We start from the raw sequence: 22,562 nt of genomic DNA, 5'->3' as shown, positions 1-22,562 counted from the left end.
AATTTGACTCTGCTAACTTGAGCTCTATAAACTGCCCCTCATGCACTCCACTCTAGCCACGCTGTTTCTGGAATGTAGCATTCTTTCATATCTTTGTAGCTTTGCACATGCTTCTTTCTGCCTGCACTGCTCAAAATTCAGTCCAGATACAACCTCTTCCAGAAAGTCTTCTGGAACCTTCTCAGGATGGCTCAATAAAAAAATACATTGCATGGGACATATACTAAAAATTATTAGTTGTTTATTGGTAATATTTGGGACATATACTAAAAAACACTCATTATATTAAATTCAAATTTAACTGGGTATCCTGTTTGGTTTTTTTTCCCCCTAAATCTAGCAACACTACTCCCAGTCTCAATTATGTACTTCTTGTTTATTTTTTCATGTCCTCTCCTAGTCTGTAAGCGTCTTCAGGGCGGGAACATGCCTTATCTCTGTAACTCCAGGTTCCAGGACATTGCTAGTAAGCACATAACTAAAATCACATGGTGTTTTACTGCTGGCTTGTTTCTTCTAAGCTGGCTTTAACCCCTAGTCTCTTTACTGCTTCTCAGGAATGATGTTCATGGTAACAGTGATGCCACCTGCCTCAGCATCATGGTGAACGTGACATGAGACAGTGCAGCCCAGCACGTGAAGGCCACCAGGAATGCTACTATAATTTAACCAGTAAGATTATCCTTGGAATAGGGCTTATGTCTGTTAAGATTTGAAATAAATTTGTTCAGTAAATATTTTTCTGTAAGTTTGTGAAGAAGAAATTGGTAACCTAACTCAAGTTGGCATAAAGGAAGACCATATTTTTAAAAGGAAAACGTTAAGCTTGCACTTTAAAAGCAGTATGTTCCAAGTGAACTGGTTCCGTGTATTTTAAAAATATAGGATAACAGCACAAAATGAACCTCTAGAGTCAGGTAATAATTGATCCTGAGCAAATAATAGCTAAGTGAAACCATTAGTTATGTACTGCTATCTAATTGGAAACATGATTCTAAATATCTCAAATTTAGTATATATATTTTTAATAAATTTTATTTTATTTATTTTTATTTTTGGCTGCAGTGGGTCTTCGTTGCTGTGTGCGGGCTTTCTCTAGTTGCGGCGAGCAGGGGCTACACTTCGTTGCGGTGCGCGGGCTTCTTATTGCGGTGGCCTCTCTTGCTGCAGAGCACGGGCTCTAGGTGCGCAGGCTTCAGTAGTTGTGGCACCTGGGCTCCGTAGTTGTGGCTTGCAGGCTCTGGAGAGCAGGCTCAGTAGTTGTGGCGCACAGGCTTAGTTGCTCTGCGGCATGTGGGATCTTCCCAGACCAGGGATCGAACCTGTGTCCCCTGCATTGGCAGACGGATTCTTAACCACTGCACCACCAGGGAAGTCCCCAAATTTAGTATATGTTAAGCTAGTTGTTTTAAGCAACAAATCATTATCTCTAGAAATTAAATCTTAAGAGACTGTAATAAAATCTAGAGGCTCTCTCATCTTTTGATGCTTCCATTTTAAAGCATGTGCTCATATAATAGTCACAAAGGTTCACCAGAATATCACAGAGAGTGATTCTTCTATTATCCAGGTAGAACCTCAGAACAAACACTCTCGATCATGGAGGAACTTGCCAGAAATTTCAATATTAAACAAAGTTGTCCTGAAAAACGTACAGAAGGAAAATTTCTCTCCCTCTCCCACCATTCTTTTTTTTTTCTTTTTTAAAGAACCCAGCAAACCAGAGTCAAACTGTACAAAATTTCTTTATGGTTAGGCACAAAATAGAACTTTGCTGAAATAATGAGTCCATTAGTGATTGCTATGATCAGAGAAGATGTACTGTGAATTATACAACATATTGTAACTAGCTTGGAAAAAATTTTAAAAAGCACAAATGGAAAAAAAAAAGGATCCTTCTAAGCACATCCAATTAGGCTTAGTTACTGTTGCCCTTAGTTTCAGAGACAGCTGCCTTTAAACAAAGATGAGCAGAACACAGTTCTTATTCCTTATGCTTCCACAAGTTAACCTTGGCTTCCCAGGAACACCACCCCCACTCCATTTCCCTTCTTGGAGTTTTAAAAGCCTATTACGCATTTCACTAGAATCCAGCTCTAAATAATGGATATAACAGTGGAAGGTTTCATACTTTTATTAAAAACTGAAAACAAGAAACTTGAATTGAAATTGCAAGTCAATGTACAAGGTGCAAAATTAATCTCAGTTTTCGCTAGAAGTTAAGAATCCCATTAACTTTAACATCTTTTAACAAAAATGATCCATTGGTTAGAGAAAAACATCTCAGGGCAGTAATACTAATATTCTGTAGCGACTTCCTATGTTGAAGTTATAAGAAATGTACTTGATTACTAAATTAGACTAATTCACACCCAGTACATAATGCATATGAAATACATATTTGATTTGTTCAACATTCTAAGTTTGTTTTTAAAATTTACTGTAAAAAGACAAAAGAGGAAAAGATATTAATTTGCAGGTAGCCAAAAGGCCCAATGACCAAGGCTGTGGTTCACTGGCTACTGATGCATGATTCTGGGAATTCTCAGATCTAATGTTAATCAGCATCTTGCTCTGAGGGATAAAAGTGCTAAGGCAAGCTTGGTTGTAATGAGAAGGAGAAAGGTGCTCCTCAGTGTCTTTCCAAATTCTTCCTATTCTGTAAGGTCCTACAGAAGATCTACCTCCTCTATGAAGCCTTTCTCTACTATGCTACCCATAGTGATTTATCTATTCATGGAAACCTTTCTTAAATTTTTGTAATACAACTATTTGTAGCACAAACTAAATCATTTTAACCAGATGTGATAATCTTCGGATGTGCTGGCTTGGCTAAACTGCAGTTCCCAGCTAATGAAGCAAACAATAATCTAGGTGTTGCTGTATTTTAGAGATGTGTCCATAATCAACTGACTTTAAGAGAGATTATCCCAGATAATCTGGGTGGGCCTGATTCAATTAGTTGAAGGGCCTTAAGAGCATTGCTGAGGCTTCCCTGACGAAGAAGAAATTCTGTTTGTGCATAGCAGCTTTAGCCTAGGCCCAAGAGTTCTAGCCTGTCATTTCGGACTTGCCACAATTGGGTAAGCCAATTTCTTGCAAGAAATCTCTCACTTTTAAAAAAGCTGAGATATAATTGACATATAACATTATATTACTTTCGGGTATAGAACATAATGATTCAATATTTGTATATACAGTTGTAATAATCACCACAAGAAGTCTAGTTAACATCCATCACCATACATAGTTACAGAATTTTTTTCTTATGAGAACATTTAAGATCTAATCTCTTTGCAACTTTCAAATATAGAATACAGTGGTATGAACTATGGTCACCATCTTGTACATTGTGTCCCCATGACTTACTTGCTTTATAACTGGAAGTTTGGTCCTTTTGACCTCCTTCTCCCATTTTGCCCACCCTACACCCCCTCCTCTGGCAACCACTGATAGGTTCTTTGTATCTATGAGCTGGATTTGTTGTTGTTGTGTTTTAGATTCCACATATAAATGAGATCATGTGGTATTTGTCTTTCTCTGGCTGACTTATATCACCTAGTGTAATGCCCTCAAGGTCCACACATGTTGTTAATAAATAATATTAATAAATTTGTACTAATAAATAAAATTTAAAATAATAATCAATCTCTTAATATATATTTTTATTGGCTCTGCTTCTCTGCTTGAAACTTGACTGATACAACTGATCGTATAATGTCATGTATGTATGTGTGTATGTATGTGTCTTATTGTCCCAGTCAGATTCAAAGGCATAAACTTGAAATAATAATAATAATAATTTATTGAGCACTTACTACGTGTCAAGAGTTAAGTGTTGTATTAAGCCTTTTAATACGTGAACTCACAACCACCTGAGAATATTAAAATCCTCATTTTAATCCCCATTTTATAGAGGCTAAATAATTTGCCTAACCTATACAGCTAAGGAATGGCAAACCCAGAACTCAAACCTGAACCTCATTTATTCCAGTGCTTATGCACTTAACTACTGCAATAGACATGACCCATCACACACAAACAGACGGAAAGGTGAAAAGACAGAGACAGAGATATACAGAAAGAAGAAAGCTATGTAAGCTTCGACAGACCATTATTCTTAAACATAAGTAAACTGATTATCACACTCTGTTGATCACCTGTCATTCCTAATGTAAACAATGTTCTCACCTTGGAGGCGATGCTCTAAATGGGAGAGCCACAGCAATCTTCTGGGGAAACTTCTGAAGTACAATTGGTTACAGGGGCTACAAATACTAGGGTAGGTGCCCCAAGCCAAGTGAAATCAAGTCAAGGACTTGAGAACCTCCTCTGTATTCAACAGATATGTCAGATGCTTTAGCTGCCCAAGAAACTTCTTTGTTTTTCATATTGTGGGATAAAATAAACATTTATTTTAAAACAAAAGAAATACATATGTCAGAGTATCATTCAGCTTAATTGATTCACTTCCACTTTATCCTCATAAAATCTGTGATGCAGGTAAGGCAGAAATACTTTTCTCACCTGTACAATGGAATTAATAGCAAATCAATGAAATGAAGTCACTTATTCAAAACCATACAATAGACCACAAGAAAGGGTAAGGCTGGTTCTTTGACTCTAGGCTAGTATTTTTTCCAGTAGCCTAACATGATATAGTTGAGTACTCGTAATCAAGAAGTTCCTCATACTTGGTGTACCGTACCATTAATATACAAGGTTTTATAATGTACTGATATGACTAAAGTAATGAGACAGATTTTCATAAGTCACACATGAAACCAGCTGTATTTCCCAAACTTGCTCTGTTCTTTGGGCATTTGCACTCACTGTCCTTTCTCCTTACATGCTTTTTGCCCAGATACACAACTGTTTCCTTCTCACCAGGTTTCAATTCAAAATGCCCTCTTCTCAGGGAAGCCTGTCCCAACCACTCTGGTCAAGATAAGATGCCTTTGCCATTCTTTACTAAATACTACTATTATATCCTTTCTCACTGCACTTCTCAGTACCTGAAGTCATTTATTTGTTTTTGTCTTTATTATTCATATTCTGCTACCAGAATATAAGCTCCTCCAGACATGGACTCTGCTTACTACTGTATCAACAGCACCTAGAATAATGACTAACATGTAGTAAGTGTTCAAGAAATATTTGTTGATCGATGTCTCTTCTAAAATGGACTATACTTTTAATATGATTCCTATGTGATAGTAATTACCTTGAAAATAAATATTAAATTATTAAAAATGAGAAAAAGAACTTGATAAAAGTTAAAAGCTAAGCTGCCAACTTTCAAAGGAAGAAAAGAACCCTCATTGTTAATCTTTAGCAAACAATATTTGTAGGGCTACTTTTGGATCTTCTGTGTCTCTTTATAATCTTCCTTAGTTCACTAAGATGAAACTGACTGAGGTTTTTGAAGGAAATCTGTTCAGAGTTTATACACAAGATACTATAATCCTTTGGCAAGCATGTTTTTGCTAAATGTGGTTTTGAGATAATGCAGTTTTATATATTTATATCCCAAACTGAAAGCAGCCATCTTATTATATGCTCTGTTCAGTTCATTCCACTTAAGAGAACAATCTATGCAGTAATACAGAGGGAGAGAGACAATCAGACTCCACATTTCAAACCAGGAATTACTAGGACCAGAACAAGTATGCATGGATATTGCCATAATTTATGAAAAGGCCAGACAATTACTTAGCAGCTATTGTAAAACTGCAATCCGGGACAAGCAAATTTACAAGGAACTGCATTTCAAACCAGTAAGGGCTGATTCAGACTTTAAAAAAGAGGTATAGTCTGTGTAATATAAAACTTACATAAATATATATATAGCCATGGTTTTTCCTCTAAACATCCCTGCTTTTAGAATTTGCATGAATGTTTTCCTATTCTTTTACTTTCAATCTATCTGCATCTTTATATTTTAGATGTGTATCTTATAAATATCATATAGTTGTTTTTAAATTTTAACACAGTCTGACAATCTTGGTCTTTTTTTTTTTAACAATCTTTGTCTTTTAACTGAAGCATTTGGTCCCTTTACATTTAATGTAATTACCAACATATTTGGGTTTAGATATACTACAGTCAGTGCCGTGTTAAGCCACCCATATTTCCTCTAGAAATGGAACACTCATTCCTTCAGCTGCTGAGCATATAGGCAGTCAACAGCTCTCAGCTGAATCTTGCTTTGGGACTTGGCCTCAGCTGGAATACAGCCTTATCCAAAGTCATATCCCCTTTAGGGAGGGTGGGAGAGGATGGAAAACTGTATACAATGACTGGTCAGTGAGGAGGGTATAAAGGCCTGGACCTTTGCAAGGCCATCCCAACCCCAGGTTCCCTGTAGAATCAACTGATGCTTTTATTACTACTGCACTGCAGTTTAAACTTCTCATTCTGGTCTATCTTCCTTCCTCACTCCCCCACAGATGTTAACCTCAAAAGCCCATCCCAATAAACTTCCTTCAGGTAAATCTCAGTCTCTGAGTCTGTTTCCCAGGGAATTCAATTTGTGACATCTATCACCTTATTATATGTTTTCTACTTCTTCTGCCTGTTATGTTTCTTTTTCTTTATTGCCTTCTTTAGGACTGAGTGTTCTTTTATTATTTATTCCATTTTTCCTATATTAGTTTGGAAATGATACACTCTTTTTCTATTCCAGAGGCTATCCTATAAATAACAAATACATAGTTGAATTAGCATGTCTAAAGTTAATTGATTAATACTCTTCCCCTACTCTGCAATATGATAAGGATTTTAAACATTTTAGTTCCTTTTACCCTTTTCCTAATTTATATGTAATTGTTACTCTAGGTACCTCATGTAAGTGGACACATACAACATTTGTCCTTTTGCATCTAGCTTATATCATTTAGCATAGTATTTTCGAGGTTCCTCCATATTGTGGTATGCATCAGAATTTCATTCTTTTTAAAGGTTGAATAATATTCCATTGTATGTATATATCACATTTTGTTTATGCATTCATCTGTTAATGGACATTAGAGAGTTTCCACCTTTTGGCTACTGTGAATAATGCTGCTATGAACATTGGTGTGCAAGTATCTGTTTAAGTCCCTGCTTTCATTTCTTTTGAGTATATACCTAGAAGTGGAATTACTGGTAATTCTATATTTAACTTTTTGAAGAACTTCCATATTATCTTCCTGATTCTCTTAAATACATTTCAATTCCCTGTTGAAATTATCCATTGTTTTATTTATATTCTTTACCTATTTTCCTACTTACTTGAACATGAACATAGTTATTTTAAAATACTTTTAGGATGACACCAATATCTAGGTCATCTGTGGATCTGCTTCTATTGTCTGTGTTTATTTCTTGGTTTTCAGTCATGTCATCTTGTCTTTTGGCATGCTCTGTAATTGTCTACATAATGCCTCCAGAGAGGATTTCCCTTCCCTCTAGTAGGCAGATATAATGGTAGCTGATTGCCTTAATCCAATGAGGGGCTGTGCTGAGTGCAGGCTGAATTGTACCTCTGGTAAAGGTCAATCTATTTTTGACTCATCTCTATTCCAAGAGCATAGCCCTCCAGGATTTTTAACTGAGAGCTTGGGAATTCATTGAAGTTTCTCCGCCTGGAAGGTTCATAACTCTAGTCTGTATCTTGTGAGACTGCCAAAACGTCTGCTTTTCAAAGGCTTTCCAATGAACTTTTTTTAGCCTCCCACTCTGTAAAGCCCCAGGATTTGGCAAATATCCCAACAGGATAACTGGCTTTATGCTTGAGGCTCCCTTAGTTTTCTATAAAAGCTTGCTGGTTTCTTATCCCCAGCAGCAGCACTCTCCCAGTATACAGTCCTGGTTCTCAGAACCCTGCTCATGCCCAGCATCAGCAAATTCCTCAAGCGAAAAAGAAGCTACAAAGTCAGCTTGCCTCTCTGAGGTTCTTTTAGCTCACCTTCACTCTTGGTGTTCAGTCCTTTGCAATCTCAGCCCAAAGCATGGTGTACCAGAGTCCCACTCTTGGTAGAAAATGGACTATATATTTTTATCTTCCTAGCCCCATAAGACTGTATTTCAGGTCATACATTTCCAGGCAAACACAGCCACAAAATCTAGGCTCACCTCTCTTAAATCTTATCCTCTCCCAGATCTTGATCGAGTAATTCCTCACTATCTTGTTAGCTCTTTGAAGCTTTAACATATACTTTAAAAATATTTTCTCTGCCTGCTTTTTAGTTCTAATCATACAATTCCTATGCCATATCAGTACTATCTTAGTACTACTGGTCTTAGTACTACTAGTTGTGGTAAGTTTTAAGAACATAATTCCCAAATGCAGAGAAACTACAATTTTTTTTAAAGCCAGTCTTAGGAAAAAGGATATATTTTAGGCTCAGAAAACATTTTCATTATTTTCAAGTTTTAGAATGATAACCATTAAATTATGCTAGAATTATATTCTGCTTCCATTCTTTATCAATTAAAGTGAACTTAAAGGAAAATAATATGGTACTTCAACTATAATTCACCCATAACAGAATATGTACCAATATATGCCTAACATTTTAAAGGTTATTGTATTAAAACAGATAAAACCATGTCTATTTCATTTGGGTTTAATCTCTAGAACAGTACTTCTAACATAACCAGATGATGTTAATAGGTCTTCCTGGGAGGGCTGCAGTGGAGATGGATTTTTTTCCTAATCAAGCATATTTGCTTTCTCTGGAGATGCAGAATATTAAAGATCCTGAGAAGTCCCCAGTAAAGTCAGTTATTTATATTTGTTTAACCCTCTGTTTTCAAATACGTCTGATCATGGAATACACTTTAATGTGTACACTTTAGTGTGTGAGAAAGGTGACCTAAAAAAAAAAAGGAAATAAACATTTCAAATAGTTTTGGTTATTTATATGTTATAGTTGATTATATAACTTCTTTCTGCTTCATTGAAGGTGAGCTGGTGAGTTTTGTGGGGGATTTTGTTAGCTTCATTAATCTATAACTTCCTTTATCAGTCTTTTCTGACATTGGGTAGCAGAAAGAGCATGAGCTTTCTATAGAGACAGAATTAGGATCAAATTCTGGCTCCACCATCACAGGCAAATTCTTCTCTCTGCTAGCCATATTTCTTTATTTGTAAAGTGGGCTTGGGGGGCTTTCACAGCATTATTTTAAGTACTAATGACCATGTAAAGTACCCAGTGTATTGTCTGGCTCCAGAGGTTCCTCCTAGTAAAATTCCTCGAGGATCTGGAATGGCCCATTGGAATGAACATAAGATTGACATCTTTCAACCCTCCTTGATTTGGGACTCTTCTTTGTTCATTAATTCCCTTGCTTCTTATATGAGTAATTTCTCCCCTGCCTAGTTAAGTGGCTGTAATGCTCCTGGGGAATAATGGTTTTTGTTTTTGCTGTTGTTTTTTTAAATTTTTTATCCTGACTGAGTAGCTGGAATTAAATTGATTTTTATTTTCTTAGAACTTTGGAAAGGTTCAGCTCTCCCTGTCTTATGGGGAGACATTTGCTACTGTAATATTTATTTTACCTTACTGTAATTATTCATTTTCTTCCCTGCTAGACTGTAAGTTCGTAAGGTCAGGATATCTTCTTCCTTGCTAAATGCACACCCCTAGCACCACTGGCCTAGTTAAAGAGTAACCACTCAATAATTATAGAATTGTTAACACGTTATAATAATTGGGATCCCAACCACTATTATATCAGAAATATAATTCTCAGATGAAATGTTTTAATATTATTTATATAGAAGATATCAGCAGAAAACAAGGAATTAAATTTACTTAATCCTGGATTTTCTAGAAATCTTAGACTGATAGAGTGATTTTCCTGAGATACATCCAATAATTGGAATAGAAATTAAATAATAAATACACTTATATGCTTTTTAGGTAAATTTTCAGTATTTGAGAATGACTCCATTTATTCAAAAGATGTGTTCCAGAAAGGTTGCCTGCAAATAACACTTTCATACTATAAATATTTAAAAACCCATCTGACTGGGCTTCCCTGGTGACGCAGTGGTTGAGAATCCGCCTGCCAATGCAGGGGACACGGGTTCAATCCCAGCTCCGGGAGGATCTTACATGCCGCAGAGCAACTAAGCCCGTGTGCCACAACTACTGAAGCCCGTGAGCCTAGAGCCTGGGCTGTGCAACAAAGAGAAGCCACTGCAATGAGAAGCCCACGCACCGCAAGGAAGAGTAGCCCCTACTCGCCACAACTAGAGAAAGCCTGCGTGCAGCAACGAAGACCCAACACAGCCAAAAATAAATAAATATATTTATTTTTTTAAAAACCCATCTGATTACAGTAAACTAAACTTCAAGTATATTTGAAAAACAAAAATCCCTCTTTGTAATAAGGATGCTTTCACACTAGTCTGTATCACATATTCAGATTTCTGAATACTGGATTTTTCAAAGTGGGGAACAGTCCTACTAACTTGGTCATATCAAAATGCTAAGAAGTTCAGCACAACTCAAAATCAAATTAACTTTTACTTTTTGAAAAAAAATTTTAGCATGTATATAGTAGTAAATATAATGTGTTATTAATATAGTTTTTTAATGTGTTATTAAATTTAGAATGGATAAACAACAAGGTCCTACTGTATAGCACAGGGAACTATATCCAGTCTCCCAGGATAAGCCATAATGGAAAAGAATATTAAAAAAAGAATGTCTCTATGTGTATAACTGAGTCACTGTGCTATACAACAGAGATTGGCACAACATTGTAAATCAACTGTACTTCAATTAAAAATAGGTCTTTCCATATACTAGAAAATAAAAAATACTTACTATTATTTTCTTACAGTCCTTTCCTCTGCATAGTTCTGTATAGGTAGAGTATTGCACATATATAATCCAGCTTCCAACAAAAACCACCAACCAGGAAAAGAAAAGATATTTCATTCGCACATATGAGAAGCGAGCCTGTAAGTAAAAGAGCACATAACAATCATTCATTCAGCACCAAGTCAGCATTCACTGTCCTAGAACATGACTTTTCCCCCTTTCTTGGAAGAACTCAATATATATTCTAGGCTTTCATATGGCAATTCTCCTAGAACAAAGTGTACTTTCACTTAGTCCAAACACAACTGGTCTTAGAAAAGGAAGCTCCTTGGTCTTGCCAAGGAAAAGGGAACAAAATACCCTTTAAAATGTATAACCTTTCAAATACCACCAGCATCCAAACCTACTCATTAAGCACAAGCACGTGCTCCATGCTACCCTGGGCACCCAGTAAGATCAGGTAAAGAAAGACACAATTCCCACTTACTACAAGCTTACAGAAGAGTGTTTCAAATAAGAATCTTAAAGTTCTTCATGAATAAGCATGGTAAAATAATTGTGTTTTAAGAAATAAGAACAGAGAATTTGGCTACTTGTCTAATGTCTCACAGTGAGGTACAACCAGAGTAAGAAATTATTCACATTGATTCCTATTTCCCTGCTGTATTCACCAATGCTTTCTGTTCCTTCTATTCAACTAATCAAATGCTTCACCTAATAGATATTCTGGAAACTTAAGGAGAAAGTTACAACTATTAAAGGAGAAGAAAGGTTAAGATATATAAAGAATAAAATACGCCCTGCATGTCAGTCTGTAAGGCTGCACAACAGGATCCTCTTTGCACTGTTTTGCTCTCAGTGCTCTGGTATCTAATTGCGACTCGGGTCAGTTAGTGCTTTTTCTCCATCAACCACATATCAAACAGTTTAATCATCAAAATGTCAGCTAGTCAAGATAATTTGATATTTATTTTTTGAGTCTGGAACACCAGTGGTCTGGTTTTATAAACAACTGAATTTAGGACTATGGGGAGAATTGAGCAAAATAAAGATACGTAAACAAACAACGAAAGGCTAGTTTTGCTTTTACAATCACAAGTCAGTTTCTCACACTGGGCAACAGTAGGATACTGTGAGCATGCAAAGAAAGCAGAAAGAGATGAAAGAGACGTAAATGCATCTGCAGAAGACAATGAGTGCAGAGGAAAAAGAGACTCAGGAAATACTGAATTCTGTTGGCTTTATTTGCGGTTTAGATATCGGTCTCTGTGAGGTTAACAGATGGTGAATCCCAGTACCAAAAGGCTTGAGTACAACGAATTCACAATTATATGATAGGTCTTTGAGCTTTATTATTAAAATATTTTTTAAAATGCCTTTAATGCAAGTTATTTTTGTATAGCTCTAAATGAATTCAGTAAAAAGAAAGTTCATATAGAATTCCAAATTAAATCACATAAATGACAATGGGGTTTACACAAAGGGGGTTGTTTGAAAGACATTTAAGATTACTTGGCCCTGATAAGAGGTCTAGTCATCAGAGAGAAATTGATATGTATTAGTATTATGAAGCTTAAATATGATTAAATGACATAATGCCTATAGAACATAAGCACATTGCAAGGCACATAGAAAATACTCAACAAATGGCAAAATCAATTTGCAAAGGCACTGAACAAAAAGCCAATAATGCTGTCATTATGGTTTGGCCACCACCTTCTTTTTGGGCTTGCCAAAAAGAAAACTGAATCTGAATCTGATTAAGCCTTACCAGTTTACAGGAAATACAGGAGACAGAGGAATATAAGTGACAGTTAAGTAAGTGACACTATTAGGATACAATCAGCAAACTCTAGGCTGTGGGAAGTGCTGGAGTACAAACAACCCAGTTCTTCAACAAATAAAATACAAGGGAGAAAATAGAGAGAAGATGGGAAAACCAAAGATCAAAAAATACATAAGAAATACTGCATATTAAATAATCACAACCTGTGGATCTTTCCTGAGTCCTGATTCAAATGTAAAACTGTAAAAGAAAATGACATTTATGAGACAATTGAAAACTTGAAGACTGACAGGATACCTGACGTCGTTAAGGAATTATTTTAATTTTTCTGGTGTAATAATGTAATGTTTAAAGAAAAGAGACCTTATCTTTTAGAGATAGACATCGAAATATTTATGAGTAAAATAATATCTGGTATTTGCCTCAAAATAATATGGGAAGGGAAAAGTACGTGGGGTATTATTAAAACAAACTTGGCTGTGAGTTGGTAACTGTTCAAGCTGGGTGACAGTTAACATGCCTTCTTTTGTACATGTTTTTCTCTACTTTTTTAACATTTTTTTTATGTTGTGCGATAAGGAATACTCCCACACCAAGACATCCCCTTCCCACACATTCATTCAGCAACTACTTATTGTCTACTAAGTGTCAGATGCTGCCTTAGGCACTTTTAGAACATCTCCAGTTAAAGGGACAAACAAGTTATAAACCCACCATACAAGTACTCTTAACCCATTTAAGAGGGTTCTTTGAACAACTGTAGCATGGCATGATTTTACTTTTAGAAGTTCAATCTTTTTTTTTTTTTTTTGGCCACTAGAGAAAGATTAGTTAATAAAAGATGATGAGACAACTGTTAATCATTTGGAAATAGCATATTTAAATACCTAAAACATATCTTATATCAAAATAAATTCCACATGAGGGACTTCCCTGGTGGGGCAGTGGTTAAGAATCCACCTGCCACAACCTGCCAAGACTGAACCAGGAAGAAATAGAAAATATGAACAGACCAATCACAAGAACTGAAATTGAGACTGTGATTAAAAATCTTCGAACAAACAAAATCCAAGGACCAGATGGCTTCACAGGCGAATTCTATCAAACATTTAGAGAAGAGCTAACACCTATCCTTCTCAAACTCTTGCAAAATACAGAAGACGGAGGAACACTCCCAAACTCATTCTACGAGGCCACCATCACCCTGAAACAAAAACCAGACATGGACGTCACAAAGAAAGAAAACTACAGGCCAATATCATTGATAAGCATAGATGCAAAAATCCTCAACAAAATACTAGCAAACAGAATCCAATAGCACATTAAAAGGATCACACCCCATGATCAAGTGGGGTTTATTCCAGGAATTCAAGGATTCTTCAATATATGCAAATCAATCAACGTGATACACCGTAATAACAAACTGAAGGAGAAAAACCATATGATAATCTCAGTAGATGCAGAGAAAGCTTTTGACAAAATTCAACACCCATTTATGATAAAAACTCTGCAGAAAGTAGGCATAGAGGGAACTTTCCTCAACATAATAAAGGTCATATATGACAAACCCACAGCCAACATCGTCCTCAATGGTGAAAAACTGAAAGCATTTCCACGAAGATCAGGAACAAGACAAGGTTGCCCACTCTCACCACTCTTATTCAACATAGTTTTGGAAGTTTTAGCCACAGCAATCAGAGAAGAAAAGGAAATAAAAGGAATCCAAATCGGAAAAGAAGAGGTAAAGCTGTCACTGTTTGCAGATGACATGATACTATACATAGAGAATCCTAAAGATGCTACCAGAAAACTACTAGAGCTAATCAATAAATTTGGTAAAGTAGCAGGATACAAAATTAATGCACAGAAATCTCTTGCATTCCTATACACTAATGATGAAAAATCTGAAAGTGAAATCAAGAAAACACTCCCATTTACCATTGCAACAAAAAGAATAAAATATCTAGGAATAAACCTACCTAAGGAGACAAAAGACCTGTATGCAGAAAATTATAAGACACTGATGAAAGAAATTAAAGATACAAATAGATGGAGAGATATACCATGTTCTTGGATTGGAAGAATCAACATTGTGAAAATGACTCTACTACCCAAAGCAATCTACAGATTCAATGCAATCCCTATCAAACTACCACTGGCATTTTTCACAGAACTAGAACAAAATATTTCACAATTTGTATGGAAACACAAAAGACCCCGAATAGCCAAAGCAATCTTGAGAAGGAAAAACGGAGCCGGAGGAATCAGGCTCCTGGACTTCACTCTATACTACAAAGCTACAGTAATCAAGACAGTATGGTACTGGCACAAAAACAGAAAGATAGATCAATGGAACAGGATAGAAAGCCCAGAGATAAACCCATGCACATATGATCACCTTATCTTTGATAAAGGAGGCAGGAATGTACAGTGGAGAAAGGACAGCCTCTTCAATAAGTGGTGCTGGGAAAACTGGACAGGTATGTGTAAAAGTATGAGATTAGATCACTCCCTAACACCATACATAAAAATAAACTCAAAATGGATTAAAGACCTAAATGTAAGGCCAGAAACTATCAAACTGTTAGAGGAAAACATAGGCAGAACACTCTATGACATAAATCACAGCAAGATCCTTTTTGACCCACCTCCTAGAGAAATGGAAATAAAAACAAAAATAAACCAATGGGACCTAATGAAACTGCAACGCTTTTGCACAGCAAAGGAAACCATAAACAAGACCAAAAGACAACCCTCAGAATGGGAGAAAATATTTGCAAATGAAGCAACTGACAAAGGATTAATCTCCAAACTTTACAAGCAGCTCATGCAGCTCAATAACAAAAAAACAAACAACCCAATCCAAAAATGGGCAGAAGACCTAAACAGACATTTCTCCAAAGAAGATATAGAGACTGCCAACAAACACATGAAAGAATGTTCAACATCATTAATCATTAGAGAAATGCAAATCAAAACTACAATGAGATATCATCTCACACCAGTCAGAATGGCCATCATCAAAAAATCTAGAAACAATAAATGCTGGAGAGGGTGTGGAGAAAAGGGAACCCTCTTGCACTGCTGGTGGGAATGTGAATTGGTACAGCCACTATGGAGAACAGTATGGAGGTTCCTTAAAAAACTACAAATAGAACTACCATATGACCCAGCAATCCCACTACTGGGCATATACCCTGAGAAAACCATAATTCAAAAAGAGTCATGTACCACAATGTTCATTGCAGCTCTATTTACAATAGCCATGAGATGGAAACAACCTAAGTGTCCGTCATCGGATGAATGGATAAAGAAGATGTGGTACATATATACAATGGAATATTACTCAGCCATAAAAAGAAACGAAATTGAGCTATTTGTAATGAGGTGGATGGACCTAGAGTCTGTCATACAGAGTGAAGTAAGTCAGAAAGAGAAAGACAAATACCATATGCTAACATATATATATGGAATTTAAGGAAAAATATGTCATGAAGAACCTAGGGGTAAGACAGGAATAAAGACACAGACCTACTAGAGAATGGACTTGAGGATATGGGGAGGGGGAAGGGTAAGCTGTGACAAAGCGAGAGAGTGGCATGGACATATATACACTACCAAACGTAAAATAGCTAGCTAGTGGGAAGCAGCCGCATAGCACAGGGAGATCAGCTCGGTGCTTTCTGACCACCTAGAGGGGTGGGATAGGGAGGGTGGGAGGGAGGGAGACGCAAGAGGGAAGAGATATAGGAACATATGTATACGTATAACTGATTCACTTTGATATAAAGCAGAAACTAGCACACCATTGTAAAGCAACTTTACTCCAATAAAGATGTTAAAAAAAAAAAAAAGAATGCGCCTGCCAATGCAGGGGACATTGGTTCGAGCCCTGGTCCGAGAAGATCCCACATGCTGCGGAGCAACTAAGCCCGTGTGCCACAAATACCGAGCCTGCGCTCTAGAGACTGCGAACCACAACTACTGAGCCCATGCACCGCAACTACTGCAACCCGCGTGCCTAGAGCCATGCTCCACAACAAAGAGAAGCCACCACAACGAGAAGCCCGCACACTGCAACAAAGAGTAGCCCCCACTCGCCGCAACCAGAGAAAGCCCATGCACAGCAACAAAGACCCAACACAGCCAATAAATAAATAAATTTATTTTAAAAAATAATAAATTCCACATGAAACTGATGGACATGTAAAATCTGAAATAATATAATACAAATGTAGGAATCAAGAAGTTACTGAATAAAATTATTGAAACCATTTTATTTTAGGAAAGCTAAAAGAAAAGCCAATCTTTTTTTTTAAACCAACTTTGTGATTTTTATTTATGGGCAACAACTATATACTCCTAGATATCACTAAACTGTGTACAATCAGAAACACAGCATTGTAGAAGAGCAGACATCAGAATTAAACAGAGCAGACTTAAGGAAATATCAATCTTCATTATTTTGTCCATTTTTCTTTACGTGCACAAAGAAGCATGAATGCAATTTGAAATCTTTTAATGGCAATAAAGTTACAATCACCCACCTGCGTGACAAGTCCAACCCTATATTAACACTGAGATAGGGTTTTAAAAGAAGATTAATCTCAATTCATTCAGTAAAAAGTCAAGGAAGACCTTAAAATGCAATACAATGGAAAAGAATATTTTCTTTTTTCCTTCCTGCCTTGCTCCACAGCAGGTAGAAGTCGCAGAGCAAAGGAAACAACACAGACCTGGTGAGTAGGGTTCTCTCTTAGTGTTCAGAATTTGGTCCTGTCTTACCTTCTTCTTGACACCTACCTCAAGAAGCCTAGTAATGTCAACTACCCTCTGGACTCTCCATCAATGATTTCTATTAGCTTTCAAATGCATATTGAGCTTAATAGATGCCGGCAGCTAAGACTTGTGTATTTCTCCCTCCTGCAGAGGCAGTTTAATAAAACTTGGAATCATTTTGCTTTTCTCTCAAATAGCTACGTTAAATTTTTTCCCTGGCATATGTTTAAATGGAAAAACACCCTGTAAACTGGCTTGCCTGTTGAGTGTTCATCATGATACAGAATGTCAAAAATTTTGGAGAGGAAGTTGGATTAATGATGTTCCCAGCAGGGCACTGGGCATCACCTGTTGTACATATAATGACAAAAGGAGTGAAACACGTTTTTATTCCAGCATGCCACGGAACTTACCATGATTTGAGAGTAACACAAAATAGTATAAGGACCTTCATGTGTTCTTTTTTTTTTTTTAACATCTTTATTGGAGTATAATTGCTTTACAATGTTGTGTTAGTTTCTGTTGTATAACAAAGTGAATCAGCTATACTTATACATATATCCCCATATGCCCTCCCTTTTGCATCTCCCTCCCACCCTCCCTATCCCACCCCTCTCGGTGGTCACAAAGCACGGAGCTGATATCCCTGTGCTGTGCAGCTGCTTCCCACTAGCTAGCTATTTTACATTTGGTAGTGTGTATATGTCAATGCTACTCTCTCACTTCGTCCCAGCTTACCCTTCCCCCTCCCCATGTCCTCAAGTCCATTCTCTACGTCTGTGTCTTCCTGCCTGCCCCTAGGCTCACCAGAACCATTTTTCTTTTTAGATTCCATATATATGTGTTAGCATACGGTATTTGTTTTTCTCTTTCCAACGTACTTCACTCTGTATGACAGACTCTAGGTCCATCCACCTCACTACAAATAACTCAATTTCGTTTCTTTTTATGGCTGAATAATATTCAATTGTATGTTTGTGCCACATCTTCTTTATCCATTCATCTGTTGATGGACCCTTAGGTTGCTTCCATGTCCTGGCTATAGTAAATAGTGCTGCAGTGAACATTGTGGCATGTGACTCTTTTTGAATTATGGTTTTCTCAGGGTATATGCCCAGTAGTGGGATTGCTGGGTCGTATGGTAGTTCTATTTGTAGTTTTTTAAGGAACCTCCATACTGTTCTCCATAGTGGCTGTATCAATTTACATTCACCAACAGTGAAAGAGGGTTCTCTTTTCTCCACACCCTCTCAAGCATTTACTGTTTGTAGATTTTTTGATGATGGCCATTATGAGGTGATACCTCACTGTAGTTTTGATTTGCATTTCTCTAATGATTAGTGATGTGGAGCATCCTTTCATGTGTTTGTTGGCAATCTGTATATCTTCTTTGGAGAAATGTCTATTTAGGTCTTCTGTCCATTTTTGGATTGGGTTATTTGTTTTTTTGATATTGAGTTGCATGAGTTGCTTGTATATTTTGGAGATTAATCCTGTCAGTTGCTTCATTTGCAAATATTTTCTCCCATTATGAGGGTTGTCTTTTCGCCTTGTTTATGGTTTCCTTTGCTGTGCAAAAGCTTTTAAGTTTCATTAGGTCCCATTGGTTTATTTTTGTTTTTATTTCCATTTCTCTAGGAGGTGGGTCAAAAAGGATCTTGCTGTGATTTACGTCATAGAGTGTTCTGCCTATGTTTTCCTCTAACAGTTTGATAGTTTCTGGCCTTACATTTAGGTCTTTAATCCAGAGTTTATTTTTGTGTATGGTGTTAGCGAGTGTTTTAATTTCATTCTTTTACATGTAGCTGTCCAGTTTTCCCAGCACCACTTATTGAAGAGGATCTCTTTTCTCCACTATATATTCTTGCCTCCTTTATCAAAGATAAGGTGACCATATGTGCATGGGTTTATCTCTGGCTTTCTATCCTGTTCCATTGATCTATCTTTCTGTTTTTGTGCCAGTACCATACTGTCTTGATTACTGTAGCTTTGTAGTATAGAGTGAAGTCCAGGAGCCTGATTCCTCCAGCTCCGTTTTTCTTTCTCAAGATTGCTTTCACTATTCAGGATCTTTTGTGTTTCCATATAAATTGTGAAATTTTTTGTTCCAGTTTTGTGAAAAATGCATTGGTAGTTTGATAGGGATTGCATTGAATCTGTAGATTGCTTTGGGTAGTCATTTTCACCATGTTGATACTTCCAATCCAAGAACATGGTATATCTCTCCATCAGTTTGTATCATCTTTAATTTCTTTCATCGGTGTCTTATAATTTTCTGCATACAGGTCTTTTGTCTCCTTAGGTACATACCTAGGTATTTTATTCTTTTTGTTGCGCTGGTAAATGGGAGTGTTTCCTTAATTTCTCTTTCAGATCTTTCATCATTAGTGTAGAGGAATGCAAGAGATTTCTGTACATTAATTTTGTATCCTGCTACTCTACCAAATTCATTGATTAGCTGTAGTTTTCTGGTAGCATCTTTAGGATTCCCTATGTATAGTATCTTGTCATCTGCAAACAGTGACAGTTTTACTTCTTCTTTTCTGATTTGAATTCCTTTTATTTCTTTTTCTTCTCTGACTGCTGTGGCTAAAACTCCCAAAATTATGCTGACTAATAGTGGTGAGAGTGGGCAACCTTGTCTTGTTCCTGATCCTAGAGGAAATGGTTTCAGTTTTTCACCATTGAGAATGATGTTGGCTGTGGGTTTGTCATATATGGCCTTTATTATGTTGAGGTAGGTTCCCTCTATGCCTACTTTCTGCAGAGTTTTTATCATACATGGGTGTTGAATTTTGTCGAAAGCCTTTTCTGCATCTACTGAGATTATCATATGGTTTTTCTCCTTCAATTTGTTAATATGGTGTATCATATTGATTGATTTGCGTATATATTCATGTGTTCTTTAATTTCTGCAGATCCTGCTGCTTCACATTTTAAAATAAAGATTTAAAAAAATAGCCATAAATGACATCTGTAGCTATTAATTAATTTTATTTCCCTGTGTGGCACTCACTAAAATGTTCCCAGTGGTCTGTTCCATACCAATTACCTAGACAATCTAGACTTTGATTAAGAAATGAAGTTACTGTTTCTGACCTTTTTATTTTTGCTGAACTATCCAAAATATGGCCCAGCAGATTTTCTGTTCTGCTGATTTTGTGCCTAGCTACTAGTGGTACGTTGCTTTATTCCAAATTATGCTCCTGAAAGTCATGATAAGAACTTTAGTAAATACACTACAGCAGTGATTCTCAACTGGAGTCAATTTTCCCCCCAGGGGATACCTGGCAATGTCTGGAACTGGGGAGTGCTACTGGAATCTTGTGGGTAGAGGCCAGAGATGCTGTTAAACATCCTTCAATGCACAGAAGTGCCCTTCACAACTAAGAATTATCTGCCCAAATGTCAATAGTGCTAAGGCTGAGAAAACTTGTATTATGGTTACACAGTAAAATGAAAACAAAAATTAAGCAGCTGAAAGAATCAAATTTGTACGACACTATCATTTTATTTTAGTCTTTAAGGCATAAACTACTACTAATTAGAAAAATATAACATCTGGAAATAAGTAATTCTTTATGACTAAATGATTGGCAATATCTTATTATAAATAAAGAAAAATCACTGGAGATGGAAAATATATAAATGAGGAAATAAACTTTCCTACCATTTCTACTGTAAAGAATAGTGATACTTTTTCTTCTTTTTTTATATTGTTTGATCTCACTGTGATAACTTTATTTCAAAACAAATCTGAAAATCTATGATCTTATTCAAATGATTTTACATTAAGTTTTAAAAATAGGCATAAAGAAGCAACACCTCAAAATTTAGCCATGTAAGACTACTTCTATGTTACTTATCAATTTTTCACTTTCAACATCTTTTACAAACATATGAAGCACGAAGTCCCATCTGCTCTACCTCTAAATACTTCCTACACAGACGTTCTTAATTTTGAAAAGTAAGGAAGAAAAATAGGTATCATGTCTTACTTAATATGTTTAGTGGACTTGAACACTCAGAAAACCTAACAAATTGATAAGGCTATTCCTTGCAAAAACTCAAATACAATGATTTCATCATTTCATAGAAAAAGCTGAGAGACATGTTTGCCCTTTTTCTTTTGTGATAACACTGGTTTATAAGATTTATGTAAGTTTCATGTGTACAACATATTTTCATTCAAGTTTTTCAATTACCAGTTACTCTGAAATAAACTTCAAAAATCTTTTTTTTCCTTATTGTTATATTGACAACATTGTAGCTAGCTTTTACTGCTAAATATTTAGGAGTAATCTGGCTGAAAAAAACTGAAGTTAAAATTATTGACACATATCCCCAAATATAACTTTTACCCTTTTCTTTAAATAAACTCTAGAGATTTATAGTAATAATACTTTTGAAAAATATGCTAGCTGTAAAAAAACAGAAATATAAAGAAAGCACTTAATAAGGTAAATACTTTATACCACAACACATACAGATAAACTTTGTTTGGAATGGATCCTATACCTTTTTTTTTTTTTAACATCTTTATTGGAGTATAATTGCTCTACAGTGGTGTGTTAGTTTCTGCTTTATAACAAAGTGTATCAGCCAGACATATACATATATCCCTATATCTCCTCCCTCTTGCATCACCCTCCCACCCTCCCTATCCCACCCCTCTAGGTGCTCACAAAGCACCGAGCTGATCTCCCTGTGCTATGCGGCTGCTTCCCACTAGCTAGCTATTTTACATTTGGTAGTGTATATATATGTCCATGCCACTCTCTCACTTCATCTCAGCTTCCCCTTCCCCTTCCCCATGTCCTCAAGTCCATTCTCTATGTCTGTGTCTTTATTCCTTTCCTGCCCCTAGGTTCTTCAGAACTTTTTTTTTTTTTTTTTTAGATTCCATATATATGTGTTAGCATACGGTATTTGGTTTTCTCTTTCTAACTTACTTCGCTCTGTATGACAGGCCCTAGGTCCATCCACCTCACTACAAATAACTCAATTTCGTTTATTTTTTGGCTGCGTTGGGTCTTTGTTGCTGCACCTGGGCTTTCTCTAGTTGTGGCGAGCAGGCTTCTCATTGCAGTGGCTTCTCTTGTTGCGGAGCATGGGCCCTAGGCACGCGAGCTTCAGTAGTTGTGGCTCACGGGCTCAGTAGTTGTGGTGCATGGGCTTAG

The 22,562-nt window shown here is 36.4% G+C and overlaps 1 protein-coding gene across 1 annotated transcript in view; it reads right to left on the bottom strand.

Moving 5' to 3' along the window:
• DIPK1A (divergent protein kinase domain 1A) overlaps positions 1-22,562 on the bottom strand; it is a 122,965-nt gene that overhangs the window by 29,145 nt on the left and 71,258 nt on the right. Inside the window, exon 2 of the mRNA XM_029230644.1 lies at positions 10,821-10,955. Coding sequence (XP_029086477.1) covers positions 10,821-10,955 — 135 coding nt within the window. The remainder of the gene's footprint in view (positions 1-10,820; positions 10,956-22,562) is intronic.

The sequence above is a fragment of the Monodon monoceros genome, unplaced genomic scaffold (genome assembly GCF_005190385.1).
Source record: "Monodon monoceros isolate NGI ecotype Baffin Bay Population unplaced genomic scaffold, NGI_Narwhal_1 Super_Scaffold_18, whole genome shotgun sequence".
NCBI lineage: Eukaryota > Metazoa > Chordata > Mammalia > Artiodactyla > Monodontidae > Monodon > Monodon monoceros.
Note: the sequence above shows the minus strand (reverse complement) of the source record. Positions and strands in the feature narration are given on the sequence as shown.